Raw genomic sequence first — 18,216 nt, forward strand, 5'->3', positions numbered from 1 at the left:
GAAGCTCCAGCAGTGCTTCTATTTATAGAGCCCCATTTGCAATCCACCTCTCCCTATCATTGTCAAACATCAGTGGTTGCCAGCGATTACTCCGAGCACTTTAGCTCTCAGCCTTGTCGGCACGGACGACGTAAGTGATGCGTATAGATTCTGGGTGAGATGCATATGGATTGTGGGTGAGAGTGCTATATCGCGCTGATGTGCTTTACCTCTACAAATTGACACCTTTGCTTCATTCCTGTGAACTTGTGTCCTCCTCAGACTCCTCCCGGACAAGAGTGTCAGTGGAGAACGGGGGGGGGGGGGGGGGGGCAGGAAGAGAGGAATGATGTAATTATTGTGCAAGCCATGTGCTCGAATGAAAGGAACACCGGACCAATTATTGTACGGAATGAGGCTTTACCTCATATTCCCAAGTTATTGCTTTTAGACATATATGAAGTTCTTACCCGCTAAGTGGTTTAGAAAATGGATGGAGGATCACAGCAACTTCACACAGTTCTGTGGATAATATGCCGGTTTCGGGCTTCTTGGGACTTACCATCTCACTTCCCTTTCCCACTTCTAAGATGATTTAGACTCCCACTGTTTTCCTCGCCCTCCCTCACAGTGCAGGCCCCAATCCAGCGTGAGGTGGTGCCAAAGAAGCAAGGTTCATATCTCCCAGGGTTAGTCTTCAACTGCTCCCCCTAAAATAGCTTCAGCACATCCTCTCCCGCTTGCCATCCCTGTATTCTGCAGCAGAGCTCTGCAGTGCCTGCATGCCGCACAACAGCCCTGTCTCTATCTTCCCTCTCCGTCGGCGTCTGTCCTTTTTCAGTCTTTTCTCGCTCTTTCCCTCTGCCTTTCTATCTCTCTATGCCTTTGCTTCTTCCCTCATTTTTTCTCTCTCTCTCTCATGAACACACACATACACACACTTTTCTCAGCACAGGTTGAGGTCTTTGAGGAAAAGGAACAAGAAATAAACACATCACTGTCGTGCCACGCGTGAGTTTTCACTGCGCCCTCAGAGCAGGGAGTCGCCTCACGGGGCTGCGCCTCTGCGGTCTCGTAGACAGCGGCCAACCTGTGGCGTTCCTCCCCCCTCAAACCGAAGCCCTTTCTCGCCAGAGCCCCTCGTCAGCCCACCTCATCAGCCCACCACGTCCTATTGGGTGCTTTGGGGGATGTGAAAAGGAAGTACAATGTTGCCATGGAGTCAGCGAGTGAAAACCTCTGCGCTAATCTGAGCACTTGTGTGGCTGTTTTTAAAAGTCTCTCTGTCTCTCAGTACTGTTGTAGCTTCTATATGTACGACAACAACACTAGAAGACATGGAGACAATAGTGCATGCATAATGGTGCAGAATTTAAAGGGCGCGGAAATAAATATGATTAATGTAACAGGTTGCTTTAAATACATGAGGCAGGTGGATATGACACGTGTGTAGATTTGTGTTTGAGTGATGATATTTCTTACGATTGAATTGTGGATTTAAACAGTGAGAATATGTGATGGTACAGGTACAGAGGATGTTTGCGCCACAGGGTTATTGCACAGGAATTGTGACTACGTGTATGAGCTGCGGGATTGGCTCTCTCTGCCTCCAACGCGTCATCAATGCCTCTCACATTGTCACGCTGTGCTGTGTAAAAACACTCGCACCACGCCAGCAAGGCCTGAACGGTGATCACAGCTCAGCTCTGCGCGAGTATTCCCAGCCCCGTCAGAAAACGGCCGAGGGGAATACCAACATCTCTTTTACCATCTGTCAATCCAACATTGCGCGTCAACAGAGACAAATCACATAAATGGTTTACTGAACAAGAACAACACTAAGCCGGTAGGATAGAGAGACCTCACAAAGCGAGGGTTATTACTTTCACGGCAGATAGGCGTGTATTCACGTGACACAGAGAGGTGCAGAGACATCTTTGATTGGCGTGTGAGTCTGTAGGCGGTCAGCTCATGGTTAGCTCTAACGTTTTATCGCCTGTCCCATATGCCGCTGCTCAGAATAGGTCAATGGTATTCTGACCCCTTGATGGTTATCGCTGCCATGGCAGGTTCATAAATCGCAGCTCATCACCTGCAGACGACCGGATGCAGTCAAGGCTTATGGCTCATGGTCACAGTCAACCTGCACACAGTACAGTGTTGGAAAACTCTCTCACTTACAACAGACATGCTGCGTGCACTACAACACACCACAATATTTCGCATTCAAATGCACTCGGAAAAGCAAACGCAAAAACTCAATTTGCGATTAAAGTGACGCTCCTGTTGGAGAGATTTGAGAGTCACAGAAATAAATAGGGACAATTCACACCCTTGCTTTCACGACATCCATTCTTGCTTCCATCATTTGGCTTTTTGAATTTGTTGAACCAACAACGCGGCTTCTGAACGCAGCGGTTCGTGAAAGCTGGCTATCAATTATTGCGAGTCAAAGCGTCCTTGAATGCACCACTGAGGAGAGTTACAAAAATAATCCCTGCTCAGAGCTGCAGTGCACATGACAATAATTTAACTTTGGCAAACGGTAAAGGTGAGCAACTTTCAAGGCTGTGCAAACAGATTTTCACGGTGTACCGAAATTGGTTATCTCTTTGCTCTAAAAAACTGGTGGTGTGTTGTATGAAAAACCACCACCATTGGAAAAAAGTCACAATTGGAACTATATCATAATATTACAATAAAAAGAATTCATTCAGAGGCTGTCTAACATGGCAGTATAGATATGAATACATATCTCCGCTCTGCTCAATATGTAACTTTACTTTAATAGAATGTATTGACATTTCCATATTCAATGTGTCAAATGTATAGATCTTTACACATCCGTCTTCTATGGAAGTCATTTATACCCACCACCCATCAGCAATGAATATCATCATATAAAAGTGAGCTGCACATAAAGAACTACAGCACAGAAAGGAAGGTGATCATCAAGAGAACAACTTAATATGGCCGGACTTATTTCTTAAGCACTGATGGTAGCTACTGTACAGCGTACACTTATTTCCCTCCAGATCTGAATGATCTCTGGTCTAATAATGGTCGAGGTTCTTGCTTCTAAGCAGTGGACCTTCAAGTCAAGCTGATAATAACATAAACACCCCAGGTCTTCAGACACAATACCAGTTTGACTGGCATGTGGCTAGGGAGTGGAGTTCTGTCACATTTGCAGTTTTCTCATATTTGATGGATTAATAGAGATGAACGCTGTGTTTCGAAGTTGCGTGGTCGGAGTGCTTTTATCGCCGCCGTCTCTTGTGGCGTGGCAAAGCGTGTGGCGTGGAATTAGCACTATGGCCTGGCTTATGGCTGCAGATGGAACGCCGTGGTAGCAATTGAGAGGCTACAGGATTACGCGTGTAAGCAGATCAGCTTCAGTCCTAAGGTGATTAGATTGAGAATATCAAAACAGGAATTATGACTGACTAAAATCTGTATTGACTCACTGACAATAATATCGGCATGTGTGCGCGCGTTGAATGGGTTCAGGTTCAATTGGGGGGGGGGGGGCTGTAGAAAACACAGCTTAAGCATGTTGTGGTGTGGAAGACGTGCCAGTTGTCTTGTATGATCATCCCTCCTCATAATCTAGAAGGCCTCTGAGCTAAAGAGGATTTTGAAAAAATGGTTTTACAAAATGCAGCGTGCAGCGGGACGTCACCACCCATCTTTAGAAAGAATCACACTCGATGGGAAATGTCAAAGCCCTGAAAGGAGAGATGAGAAACTTTGTTGGAGTTGAGCTAGTTCAGATGGGTTAGTCATTAGATATGAAGACATATTGATTCGTTGACCTTCACTATACTGTGCGTGTTCAATTTGTGCATAAAATCGAGGTCTGAACATTAATGGAGACATTTGGAATAGAGACGTTGCAACTGCAACTTCAAGGAACTCCTGTTTTTTTTTTATTTTTTAGAAATGCTGTTGCTGAAAATGTCAGACCTGTCGCTCCCTTTGTGACAGAGCATTTTTCCAGCGCCTGCGCATAGGTGTTTAAAACATTAAGGCCTTCATGAACTGCTCGTGAGTGTGCGTTTTGCATATAAATGCATGCTCTGTTGGTGTGTGTGTGTGTGTGTGTGTGCACTCACAGGGTTAAAGCATTTTGTGTTTGTTCCTAAGCTCTTCCTCCCGCTCAGTTATGCGACAAGCAGTCCGTTGCTACCCGGCTCCCATCGTCTTACTTTCTGCACTGGTACAACTCTAAAATGTAAGACATGTGCAGCCAACAGCAAAGGCAAAGCCAGGTAAAGGTTTACACACATGCATTATTGAGTGGTCTCTTGGTAACTTGTTTGATTGGCCAGTCTCCTGCTATTATGTACACTTGGCCGGCCCCTCGAGGGAGGAATGAGAGGATTTCTGCTAGCGAGTAGCAGAAAACGAGAAGTCCTATGCAAGTAGGAAACGTCCATGCTACCTTCACGATCACTGACTTAAGGAATTTATAGGAAATGGCAGGAAAAAAGTGAAGTAAGTAAGATAACGATACACATCTGTTCTAGAAAAGATTATCCTGTAAATACTGGAATATTGAAAGTCTCAATCTGTGTAATGACGCAATCGGTGAGGTCATTAAGAGACATGCAGAGGCATGTCACCACTTGCTTGCCATTGCAATAAACTTCAAGGAGGCCACATCTCCATGCATGTTCATCAAGACAGTTGATCGGTGTCCCTTCACAGTCTCCCGGCAACCATACTGTAACAGTATGCGTTACCAAAAAAAGAAACATTTGTATGTCAATAAAGCTAGATTTAGCTACAGCGCAGTTTTGCCTTCATGAGTGGATATTTTTCCCCCAGAAAGGTTTGAACTTAACAAGACTGAACCAGCAAAGCAGCAAAGCAGGTGTATAATTGGGAGTCATTTGGTTACTAAATGCAGGCGAGCTGTCAGAATGACAGACTGTAACTGTTCGTGATGGCAGTACGCAGCATCTGGACTGGTCTGTGCTCGTGTCTGGTTGCCACAAAAAGTGTATTGAGGCAGACTTCCTCCTGTTTTGGTTAAAGCTCTTCCTTTGCGCTGTGCCTGCACGCTCTTCTCTGGACAATATACCAGGGACATATCATACACAGAGCCGCGCACAAGTAAATAAGGGATTTAACCAATTAAGTGTTTATTTTCACAGCCAGTATACTATATTGTCATATTTTGGGAAAAATATATCAGGGTAACGTGCAACTGATTCAGTTTATATTGGGTCAAAACAAGAAGTCTACAGATACAAAAAAAACCTCCTTGTTTCCAGTTCTACCGGTGCTCGACCCTTTTGAAACATTTTTAACATCCATCCATCCGTTTTCTACATCCTCTTATTCTTTGCAGGGTCCATTTCTTTTAAAACATTTTCTCCTTCATTCTTTTTCTCCAAACTTCTCCCTGTCCTCTGACTCCTCAGCCCCCCCCACGTTCACAGATACACCACCTCAGTACGTAGAGGCCAAGGAGAGGGGTAGCATCACTTTGACCTGCACAGCCTTCGGCAACCCCAAACCCTCGGTCAGCTGGCTGCGGGAAGGCAGCCTCATGGTCAGCAGTGCCAAGTATAAGGTACAGTGTCTTCATGTCTCATCTTATTACTGACCGTGTCACTCCTCTGGTGTCTTTTGACTTACGTTGTGTTCAGCCAGACAATAGAAGGTGTGGGTAAAAAGGCAGCCTCCTCATCCATTTCAATGAGAATACTACACGGGCAAAGCAGGGGTACCAAAACGTGGGGTTACCCGACAGAAAAGTTTAACTTGGGTCAACCCCCACCCAATTAGATATGTGAAAGCACACATTCCTCAAAGATTAACATGAATGATTTAATTTTTACTGTACTTCATGATCATGGAGATCAAATCCTGCCTCATACTGTTATAAAGCTTTCCTGGATCTGGACGATTTCATCCTGTTCACTGCTGATGTGAACTTTACATTTGTTGGTTTGGGTTTTTAGCATATTGGGACTTAAATTGCTAACCTTTTGCTCTACATCTGGTGAAAACTCGCTCGGTTCACTCACAATGGTCACTTGAATGGGTTGAATTCCACCAGCTTTCTCTCCTGTGCGCTCTCAAGTTGGCTGTGCTCAACCTCCCATGACTTCGTCTCCCAGCAGAATTAAAGCTCTTTCAGCCATACCCCTCCATCAGTAAGAGCATCTGAGACGGCCAACTCAAGTCCATTTTATATACATATAAATATCTGTACAGCGTACGAAACCCTCTGTCCTTAGACCCTCGGTGCCGAAAAGGAAAAACTCCCCCTAAAAAAAACCTTTAACAGGGAAAAAAATGGAAGAAACCTCAGGAAGAGCGACAGAGGGATCCCCTCCCAGGACGGACAGAATGGACAATATGGAAAATCTATATCTAGACTGTGAACATGTGGAAAGATTATGGATCCGGGAGGACGTCGAGCAACTTACTTCCAGGTGCCGCCAGACAGATAGGACCTGAGCCACACGGCCTCCTCTTTACCACGGAACCTGGAAGAGGACAGACTACACACAGAGGGGGACCGGGACCGGGACATCATTCACGCAAGGGACAGAGAGAGAGAGAGAGAGAGAGACAAGAGGAGAGGGATGAATCTCCTGGAGAATCTGTGAGTCTATTAGTGAGCATGATCCTTGTGGGAGTTTAGTTTTGTGTTTAAAGAGAAAAGAAGCTATTGTGTTACAGTAATAGTCTATGCTGTACAGTAGCTGCCATTGAGTCCTGCTTGTAGGAATGGAAATGACTCCCCCACATTAGATCAATTATTTAAATGGCTGAGCTTTGTTCATAGCAGAGTTATGTATCTAAATTTGTCCCAGTTGCAGGCAGCAGCTTTCCCCAGTTCACTAGACTATACTGTATTTATACTGTAAAACCTGTAGATCTGCTAACATGAAGATCTACGCTGACTGAAGATTTAGGTGATACTTGAATCTAAAAAGAAAAAGCAAAAAAGCATTTGGTTTTGATATGAAAGTTCCTACTCTGATCTCTTTTATGTGAGTAAACATAAAGACACATTGGTTTCATTTGGATAACTGTGCTCTTCTAAAGAAAATGTGTCAAGCCACATGTAACGTAGAAGCTGCTGCATCATGCTGTGCCGTCTGCTGTCAGATGTGGCGGTTTACTTTGAGGATGTTCTTCATTCTGTCCTCTTTCTGTGCTAAGATGCCTTTCCAAGTTCACAAACAATAAGAACTGTGTTCGTTTTTTTTGTTCATCTCTGCCATTGGAAGCATGTTAGGATGGAAAACTGTTTCAATGAACATATGAGCGTGTGAGTATTGATTTTAAGATAGTCCTTTCTTTTAAAGGTTGTTAACATAATACATACACCCCTTTTCTGTTATTCTTAACAAGCTTAAGGGCCCAGAATGATGATAGGCCAGCTTGAAGTCCAAGGGAACCAATGAGCAGCGTGACTGGGCTGCACAGGTGGAAACCACCAATCACGTTGGGGAGAGAAAGAAAAGCACACCACGGGCACTTTGCCCTTGCCTGGCACGTAACACTGCTCTGGCAGATACAGAGGGAGAGTTTCACTTTCAACATTGCTCACGTTATTGCCTTAAATACACACACACACACACACACACACACTCCTCCTCAAACTCTCTTTAAAGAGACAAGAGATCTCAGATCCAAGTTGCCTCGCAAGATTTGACTGACACCGGGTCGGAGCCTCAGATCCACCCAGTTGTCAAAGAAGGTAGCCCAGTTAAACCCAAAACAGTCACAAAAGACTTATGTTGCACAACGGAAAATCAGTGGAGTTCCTCTTCAACCCAGCATCACTACCCAGATCTGCAATACGCTCAGCTCTTCACAAACTTCTCGCTGCCTACAGGCTGGGCCCCGAGGGTGACATTGTGTAGTAAAAACCTTTCCCCTTTCCTGTTAAGAGTGTAGTTAAGTACTGATGAGGTTCTTGTGCAGGTAGTATTGGCTTTCACAGCTCACTTTCCAGCTACACTCCCCATTTACCCTCTCCAATACCAGTAGTGCGCGTTTCCAACTGCCGACCAATGCCTGACAGTGCTCCAGGTGGCATCCCATCTCATTTTATTGTCATCCAAAAAGCAAATTAAGAAGCAATATAATGATTTCAATACATCTTGTGTTGTGATATTAGTTGGCGTCCTGCTCTAATGAGCGGGTTACTAGTCTTTTATTAATTCCAGTTGCAGGCAGCATAAGGTTTTACCAGAGACCTGTAAATGTTGTTACAGTTCCCGAATCACTGCTGATCAAATTCAGAGATCGCTTCCTGCCTCTTAAAGCTAAAATCGTCGGCCAGCCATTCTTCGAAAGCTTTGAAATATGAATTCATTAACTTTTTTCTTTCTTCTTGGTTTTTCTTGTTTTGGATGGAATTGAAGTGTGTTTGGGCAGTTGTTGACTTCCTGCTTCCTGTTATTTGTCTATTTGTGTTTTATTTCATGTCATCTAATTAGGCTCATTCAATCTATTTTTCCTATATTATATGAAGCGCTTTGAATTGCCTCTGTTTCTTAAAGGTGCTATGCAAATAGAGTTGTGCTTTATGCTCTATGATGTTAAAATGTTAAAATATATTGTACAATCAAATGGCATTTATTGGAAATGTGCACATGTCCATTTATTTAAAAAAGAAATGTTTGGACTCAAATACATGTGGCCACAACGTGACTCAGTGGATAAAGAGAACACACTTGACACTGAATAGTTAAATGTTTATGTGTGTGTGTGTGTGTGTGTGTGTGTGTGTGTGTTCAGGTGTCTGATGGGAGTTTGACGGTGCTATCCATCACCCGGGAGGATCGCGGGGCCTACACGTGTCGAGCCTTCAGTCCACAGGGGGAGGCCATTCACACCACACGGCTGCTAGTACAAGGTAGGTGCATGTGTTGCTGCGTCCTTAGAACTGCAACATGGAGCTGAACATGCTCTTATGGCATAAACGTCTTTTGGTAAAGAAATGACAACATCTGACTGAAAGTTTTCTATAATACCCATCTTCCCAGGTGTTTCCATCCTGAGGCTGCATGAAATGTAACTGGCTTCACACTAATCGACACTGTAAAGATTACATTTTCCTGGCGGACTTGTTTATGAGATATAGGTTTTGTTTGCTTTAAATCGACACGACCGATTTAAGTAGCTGTGGCAGCTGCCGCGGTTCATTGTGCGTTCAGGTACAGCGCTTAACACATTTATTAGACCACCTGTCATAAAAATGAGAAAACACAAATATTTTAGAAATCTGTCAAAAACTTGTTTCAAACTAAAAATTGTATTGTTATTTATTAGGCAAATAACAAACTGGAACAACTAAGTAGTCCTTATTCACATATATTAAACAAAAATCTTAATATTCTGTATGACCTCCTTTGGCCCTGATAACAGCTTGCATTCTTTGCAACCACAAAACAAATGTTTCTGTTCAGGAACGCAAGTAAATAACTGTAACTGCCTTTTTGTAAAACAGTAAATTTGAGAATTCATGGATAACAACAATAATTCTATTTTAGCATTAAAGATATCATTTTGATTAAAGAGCTTGGCTTGCACATACTGGTGGATTAACCATTACAGAAACATCAAATATTTTGGTCATCAGCAATACTGTTCATTTAGGGCAGCGGTGGCAAACACCTTACACTGGGTGGGGGTCTGATACATTTGTTAAGCACTGGATATACAGATTATAAATGAAATACAGCAACTCTCTTTTTTGGTGGGTATGAATGTGATACTAAGGAGTAGTGCTTTGAGAGGTAAATTCATATTTTTGTGGAATAGCGCTGTTCTGCATGTTTAAGACATTTTTATTTGGTTCTTGTCTTTAATGTGATTTTAACTTTAGATTAATTATGAACATGATACACTGTCTTTGTTCTTTTTTCGTTCTTATGAGCATACTTTTTACATTTTTGTTCGTGCTGACGGTGCTTTTCAGCATTCAGAAATGGAGCAACTTGTAAAATGACTTTTTAGAGGTGAATTTTTATCAGCTGCGGGGCATTATGACAAGAGGCCCTGCACACCTATTTGTGATTTTTTTTTTTTTTCTCTGAAAAATGATCCGTGTAACAAAATGATGCATTTCCCTCACCAAACCATCAGTCTGCTCCTCTATCAGCTGTCAACCAAGTCACACACTGAAACTAAGCACATGCCAAACTGAGCCTAATTGATGAGAGCTTGATAAACATTCCCACCACCTTATTAAAATCATTCAATCGTTCAATCATTACGCTTCCAATTTGTGCCGTTTAAAATAAGGACATTGCTCGGAAGGCCGCCTGTAGCGCGTGCACCGCATCTGATAAAAGTCCCGTCGCCTTTGATAGCTGAAGTAGGATAAATACAATCTTGTGGTTACGTGGAAGGAATGCGGTATCGGGAGGCGGAGTTTGGACAGGCCAATTGTATCAGCTACTCTCATCACCTTTTAACATGCAGCAGGCAGCCGGGAGGAGAGTCCAAGGTGGCTTTGCTGAGGAAAACTGTTCCGGAGGTGCAGAGTCGCGAGACAAATGCACAGCCCTCCACATGAGATAAAATACAGAATGCCAAATATAACTTCAGGGCAGACTATGTCTATTCTTGAGTTGAATTTACATTTAAATGATGCTAAGCAAATTTACAAGACAATGGCGTTTGCATTTAGGCTACTACAGTTACTTGTAGAGTGGAAAGTATTTCCATTATTACTGTCTGTTTGCAGTCAGTTCGGTGTATCTAAGTATATGTTGTGCAACATAATGACAATTGCTGCAAGTGCTGTTGGAGAGAGCAGAGAAGCTAAGGATAGAGTGGAAGATAGAGAGTGGTTTGAAAATAGAAAACAATTATTTCTATAATCAAGAAAGATGTGGCAGATTTCTGGGTTTATTATCCAGTAGAAATGTCAATAAAGTACATGGCAAGCTACAAGACCGGTACACCAGCGACGACATAGAACTTGATCTATATTGATCCACAACAACAGAAACCACGTGAACCCCCAAACCCATCTTGCTCTCTCTTTTTTTTGTTGTAAACTACAAAATATGATATGCTAGCGGCTCTGTGGCTGCACGTGATGTTTAGCAGATATAATGTTTACGCCAGGTTCCATAGGTACACCTTCTGTCTTGTTTAATACATGCAGAAATAGAAATGTAAAGACTTACAACTCCAAAGCTGTCTCAGTTACACCTAGTTCCTTGGTTAATAAATGTTGATATAGGAATTTAGCAAGGCTAAGAGTCTACCGCCATGCCAGCGGCGAGACCGAGCGAAATGCTAACATCAGCTAAGTCGTATGGTCACAGTGACAATGTCAATATGCTGATGTTTAGATAAACCAAAGTGCTGGACAAATTAAATTGACCTGCTGATGGCACTAGATGAAAATTTAAGATATCACCAAAGTTATTACAATTCATCGTGAGGGAAACCTGAAAACTTCATGGCAATCCCATCCGATAGTTGTCAAGATGTTTACTCAAAATATCAACCTCATGATGATTCCTACTGATCACCGTAATCAGTAGGGTTCATCCTCTGGGGACCACGAAGGTCAAATGCAAAATGTCACGCCAATCCGGCCAATAGTTGTTGAGGTATTTCAGTCACTTGAGCCCCGAGTCACGCCTCTGGCATGTCTAACTACACAGTAATTAGTAGAAAGTGAAACCGTAAACTGCATAAATTCAAAGTGTGTCAAAGCTAAGTGTATCTGCTCCCCTGCTGGTGTAAAACAGTCACAACCTTCACGACGTCAGCTAGCTGATCCCTCCAGCGCGTCGTGCTATCACGTCCATGTGAACACAACAGGCTGAGCAGAATTTAAATAGTGCATGATGCAGTAGTGTGTTTAGTAGTGGGACTAGACTACGCTGAAATTAGTTTGGGGACGACACACAGCTGCATTTTACAACAGGAACATTTAAGACTTGATGGGGCTTGACAATTGCATTCATACATTTGAGCAGTTTATTATTTATAGAGGCCCACAGAGAAAAAAGAATTAGAGGACGGGAGAGCTCTGTGCCTCCCAGCTCTAAATGGAAATGTCAGCTTCTGTAACTAAAACGATCTGTCTGTATCAGTCCACGCTTCACCACAAAATCAAGACACGTTTAGCAAATGAGTCATTTACTGCCAAAGATGCGCCACGTCATGCACACATCAGTGCTCAAAGTCTCTTGTGGTTTTTCCCCCGAAATGGAAAGTAAACACTCAAATGTGTGTCTTTGCAGCAACCTTAGATTTGACACGCCTCACCAAAGACAATAAATGATAAAGCAGCAAACATGGCATTCCAGGTCACCTAATTTAAAGACTGCTGCCCGAGACGAACACGGCAGAGCGGTCATGGCCTCATCTGAAGTAAGGGAATTGAGGCTCGATCTCTAACTGAAACGTTTTCACCAGATTGATTCCCATCATTCGCGTGGAAATTCAACAAAGTAGCAAAGACATCTCACAAGAAATGTGCCTGGAATAAGTTAGATACCAGAAAAAGGACTAAGCAGGACCGGATTATGAGACCTAAAGCTAGCTGACATCCATATAATGCACTGACAAACCAGAGAATTACACTGAATGACTACATTATATGATCAAATCCAAGTCCCCCTCCTGTCAAAACTGCTTTTCTTACTGTGCCTTGACAGTGATGTTTGCGCTTCACTCTACGGAATGGTGTATGTCTGGAAGCCAATCATGGTCCAGTATGTACCTTTCACACGTGTGATGTGGAAACTCAAAGCCTCCACTGAGAATGGTCTTTTCAGTGAAGTAGGAGGCAGTGTCCAGCTGGAAAAAAACCATTTATATATTCATGAATTCTGGATTTTATCAATGAGAGAGAAAGATGTGTTTGAACAAAGTAATAGTAACCATACGAGACATAAATTCTGTTTCAAAGCAGAACACGTTTGTATGCCTTGTAACTTTGCTGGCAGTGTGACTCCATGGATAGCACTGGTCGGTAGGCCAGTTGGTCCACCACTTTGGTCCAGACTGAAATATCTCAGCATCTGTTTGTGGACTGGCACGACAGACGTCCATGTTCCCCAGTCGATGAATCTTACTGACTTTGGTGATCCTCTGATTTTTCAACTACCGTCACTAGCAGTTCAAATTTTACATTTATCCTGTGAAATACCTCAAAGTCTACCAGACCAGAGTTTTGTACAGACATACATGGCCCTAGATGATATATGTTGAGGTTGACGTTGGCGGCAGTAATGACTCAACTTAGCTATAGCTGGCTATTCTGTTGCTATTTTGATTATTTTGATTCAGTGGGACACTACAAACCTCCTCTGAAACGCTTCTGTGCATAAATAGATAGGACTACTGCGAGTCACTTTGCAAAAGGAAAGACTAATACACACCAGCTTATTAGCTTGGTGTGAACGTTTCCCCCTGACCTTAATCCTAAGCATAAAGATGATTTTTGTCAGCTTGCTTTCATCAAATCAGTGCTATATAAAAGCGTTTCTGGGGTTCACGTGTTGGTTGGTCACTTGCTTTCGTTCATCAGAGAACAGACAGTGAACATGTTCACAGAGATCACACATTTCCTTTTGGGACTGAGGACAAAGCCAGGGCTGAGACAGAGCCGTTGTTTGACCCGTCCTGTATAATTTACGGGAGAGACGGATTAATAGAGGTCCTCCTGGAAAGCCACTGAGCTGCAGATCAGCTAAGAGACTACAGTGCCAACAAATCTCCAGCACTCAGCTGGTTCCAAATAGGGCGGGTTGGCACACACTCACACACACACACACACACACACCCACTCAAACACCAACAACACCGTCATCCAGCACCAGGCCTAGTCCTGGTTGTCCTGCTAAGGGGCTGGCAGATGGAAATACTCTGCCTGTTAAAGGATCAGGCTGTAGGCTACAGATCAGAACTAACATATGGGACGAGCAGTTTACAGTTGCAACACTGGCTCAACTCAGCTGTGTGTGTGTGTGTGTGTGTGTGTGTGTGTGTGTGTGTGTGTGTATGTGGGTGCATTAATTCAGGTCTATACGTGTGGACCAAAAGTTCTGAACAACTTGGAAGAAATATGAGGATAAATGTGTGTGTGTGTGTGTGTGTGTGTGTGTGTGTGCGTGCGTGCGTCCTCATTACAGCTGAATTGCATCAATTACAAAAACTCAGAGAAAATCGGCCAGATTTGTTTTCTTGAAAATATAAACATATTGTTTGCTTTAGATTTTTTTGGGCATGGTATGCCTATTTTATCAGGTCAATGGTAAAGAGTTGACAGGAAATGAAGGGAGAGAGAGATAGGAAATAACATGCCACAAAGAACCCCCCGCTGGACTTGAACCAGACCGGGGACATTGTGGTTCGTTGTGGTCAGCATCTCAACCCCTATGCCACCAAAAAATCATTCGATGTTATTTGGTGTTGGCATGTGCACTGTAACAGTCATTGGGCCTCATGCAAGAAGCACTGATGCGAATAGATTCGTTCTTAAATGGCAGTGATTTAAGACAACTTATGGCAGAATGAGGGGCACATCCTCCCCACTGTACAACCATCCATTTCTGTCATGCCCCTTTGACCACCTCCAGTCTAAGTGATGGACAGCTCTGTTTTAGCAGGATGTTTTTAGTATCTAACTTCTTGTCAAACCAATCCCTCTTCATTTCTTTCACAGCACAGTGCTGTTCTGATGTTGTTGGCAGCATGGCAGTCTTAATATTTTGTCATTTTTCCAGGTCTATTAATACTCAATTTGTTACGTTTTCCTTGACTGATTTCCGACAGGAGGACTTGAAGCCCAGCAGTGTGAAGTTCCTATTTTTACTCTCGGATTTTTGTGAATGAAATCTGCCCACAAATGGAGCAGAACAAACTTATAAAAGTTATACAATAATTGTACCTGCTCAGAAAGAGGTGGTGTTCATCAAGCTGAAACAAGCAATTTATGACAAGGTTTAAGCAGTCAAGAGTGTTTAGACTCCATTTACACTTTGTGCATCCTTGGCGGATCAGATAGCTTTTCCATCTTAAAAAAAGCATAGTGTAAATGCATCCAAGAAGCATTCAGAAAATCACGACGGATTGCAGTCCGATTTGTTATCTGACCAACAGAGACGCATATATGTGGAAATGAAAGTGTCTTAAATCTCATCTGGATTTTATCCGGACACAAGACACTTGAAATGACAAGTGTAAATGAGCCTTAGCGAATCTGACTTGGAACATTCGCATGAACAAACTTCACAAAGAGCAAGAGAAGAAGACAAGAGAAGTTTAGGATAAGAACATGAGAATGTTCTTGCATGAGGCCCAGTGTGTCACCGTGTCACCGAGTGCACGTTGTCCCATGAAAAAGCTCCCTTTCCCTCTTTCACTTACTGGTCTTAGTTTTTCCTCCGCTGACTGCATCTTCAGCTGCTCCTGGAGCAGCTAGGTTTAAGTGCTGACTCCTCAGCCTTGAACTCGGAGGGCACCTCAGCCATTATTTAATTTTGATCAGTCTCTTTATCACCAATTATCTCCTCAGCCTGGGTGATTAGGTTCTGGTGGCACACCTCCTCCGTCTTGACCCTTGCTGCTAGTCTTTGAGCCTCTTCATTCTTTTTTTTTAACCCTCAGTAGCCTCTTTATACTCGTCCAGTCAGTTGTGGAGCTCAGAGAACGATGTGGTCCATCGATACTCGCTCCCTCTTCTGCAGAGTTACACTGAGATTAGCTTGGGGCCATCTTCTTGCCCGTGGCCACTTCTCCTGTCATGTAGAAAATTAGATATTTAGTTTGAAAGAATTAAATCCGCACATTAGAAAGTCTTTGTCTTGTCATGCATGTGATGGCTGCAGAACCTCCAATGAGATCTTTCACACACGATGGCCCGGTCTTGCTAAGCAGTGCTTATGTGTAGTATATCCTATTTTGGGTGGTATTGCCACATACACTCACACGCTGGAGTGTTAAGTGGCGCTCTCATATAAATCCAACCACCTAGTGTGTGGTAAGTAGCTGAAAGTAGATGAAGGTAGAATAGACAGTTTTTAGCTTCCAGACCAAACTCAGCATGGTTATGGATATAGTTGTGGTCATTGCTAGGAAATGACTATGAATCAAGTATCATGGTATAAATAAATCCATGTGTGCAAGGAGGATGATCCATCTGGCACAGCCAGGATCACTCAATAAATTCTCATAATCCTTTACTGAGTGCAAAATAAGTATGTGATATGGCTCTGGGGTGCGCCTTAAAGAATTCAGAGTGGGTGCACCGGCTTTAATCCCTGTGTGTCTACACAGTATGTGTCCATGGCCATAAATACCCCATGTGACCCTTGCCCAGTGTGTTAACTAATTTGTGTGTTGTGCCTGTAGAGGGTGTGACGTAGTTGAGTGGGAAGCTCCCACTGAGAGAGTTAATACCTCTGGGATGTAAATGTCACGCTGACCCTCGTTTCCCATGTGGACAGTAGGGTAGTGTAGGTTCACTCAGATTATATGTCTTGTGTTTTTACATAGTTATGGTTTATTGACAAAGTGCCCTAAGGTGGACAGACGTACTTTTATTCCTGTGAAGTATATCTGAAGTATATGTATCTTTGGTATAGAGCCTGGCATTTCTATTTCTAGCCATTGCTAGGGTGACCCCCTTTGAAAATCTTATTTTCCCTGTTTCTTGTAATCAGAAAAAGACAACATATCCCTTAATAAGGCTGTCGCAGTTTTCAAAATGTCGAAAGATCACAAGTTCGGGTGAATTCAAACTGACACGTAATTCTTTTTCCCTTATTGTTCCATCGCAGCATGTTTGACGGGAATTCCTCTCAATCCCTTCGTGGCGAAAAGACATTTGGCATCATGCATTTCTAATGAGGCAAAAGCGTACCTGCTAAGTACATGTTTTTCACGGCTGTTTCTGTGTTTTTCTCCTCGAGGCCCTCCGTTCATTGTGTCACCACCAGAGAACATTACAGTGAACATCTCACAGGACGCCTTCTTCACCTGCCAGGCGGAGGCCTACCCTCGAAACCTGACCTACACCTGGTTCTGGGAGGAGGACAACGTCTTCTTCAAGAAGTAAAGTTATGATCGGGGTTCATTATTGTTCGCCATGTCACTTCAACCGGCCACTGTCAAGGGTCCTATGTTGTGACGTTTTGTTTGTGGTGGACATTCACTCGCTGGCTCAATATGCATTTAAGGAATCTTTTGGAGAGTGAAGCATATAGTAGCTGCAGTATGAAAGTAACAAAAAAATATGTCCAGTGTTAAAAACAACATACTTGTCTTCGTAAATTCAAATATGCACAACTTCATCGTGTGTTTTTAACATCATTTCTAGTGGTCATTGCATGTTACAAGCTTGGTGATTTGGTTCACATGGTCAGCATGGACGCTGAACGCACACAAACCTCGAGTATAAAAGCAACATTAAAACAGACAGCAGTGGCAATACATACTGAAAGAGCAGTCCAACTGAGGCAATAGAAGACAGCATCAGTAAGAGTTCCGCCCCGGGGGGGAGATTGGCCCGTCCGTTTCTGTCTTTAAATTGCTGAGGTGGGTAAAATGATGTTTTATTGCGGAGGGATAACTCATGAATCATCAGAGAAGTTCTAAAAGAAGCGCACGAGTCCCAAAGTCGAGATAATATTGTTCGGCTTCAACGTCCTGAAGTTTATTGACTCGAGCAGGCCCTCTCTGTAGTAGTCTGTAGTTCCTTAAATCAGGGTTAGCTCAGTCTTCTTCTGGTTCACGTTCCTCACGTAGCGTTAGACAGCATACAGGGAAATCCCTTTCAGCCATTCCCGCCGTAAGTAAATGTCCTGGCAATTTCACATGCTGTAATCATGTCTTAATGAGCGCAGTCACTTTTATTTAAGGCGTGACAGCAATCTCACTGGGTCGGGCTTCAAACTTGGCAAAAATCTGAATCATGCCTTGAGAAGAATGTAAACGCTGCAGAACAGGGTTAAATAAGTGCAGAGAGAGAGAGATCTCATGCTTGTTTGCCTAATTAAGCTCACTGTAATAAATTGATGTGTTTATTATCATCTCCTTCGCTCAATAATAATAAAATCAGTTTAATAAACTTCGAAAAGGCAGGTTTTAAGTTTTATGATCATCTCATGTCAGATTAGTCTATAAAAAACATTTTTATGGAGAAAAACAACCACAGTAATAATCACACCAGCTTCCCCTCCTTCACATGTCAAACATAGCTTTACATACAGCAGGTGAATCCCAGCT

At 43.0% G+C, this 18,216-nt stretch overlaps 1 protein-coding gene across 1 annotated transcript in view; it reads left to right on the forward strand.

Moving 5' to 3' along the window:
• Window positions 1-18,216, forward strand: part of LOC139295365 (protein turtle homolog B-like) — a 96,206-nt gene that overhangs the window by 36,833 nt on the left and 41,157 nt on the right. The window contains exons 4-6 of the mRNA XM_070917549.1: window positions 5,409-5,560; window positions 8,752-8,869; window positions 16,902-17,043. Coding sequence (XP_070773650.1) covers window positions 5,409-5,560; window positions 8,752-8,869; window positions 16,902-17,043 — 412 coding nt within the window. The remainder of the gene's footprint in view (window positions 1-5,408; window positions 5,561-8,751; window positions 8,870-16,901; window positions 17,044-18,216) is intronic.

This window comes from Enoplosus armatus, chromosome 13 (genome assembly GCF_043641665.1).
Source record: "Enoplosus armatus isolate fEnoArm2 chromosome 13, fEnoArm2.hap1, whole genome shotgun sequence".
Lineage (NCBI taxonomy): Eukaryota > Metazoa > Chordata > Actinopteri > Centrarchiformes > Enoplosidae > Enoplosus > Enoplosus armatus.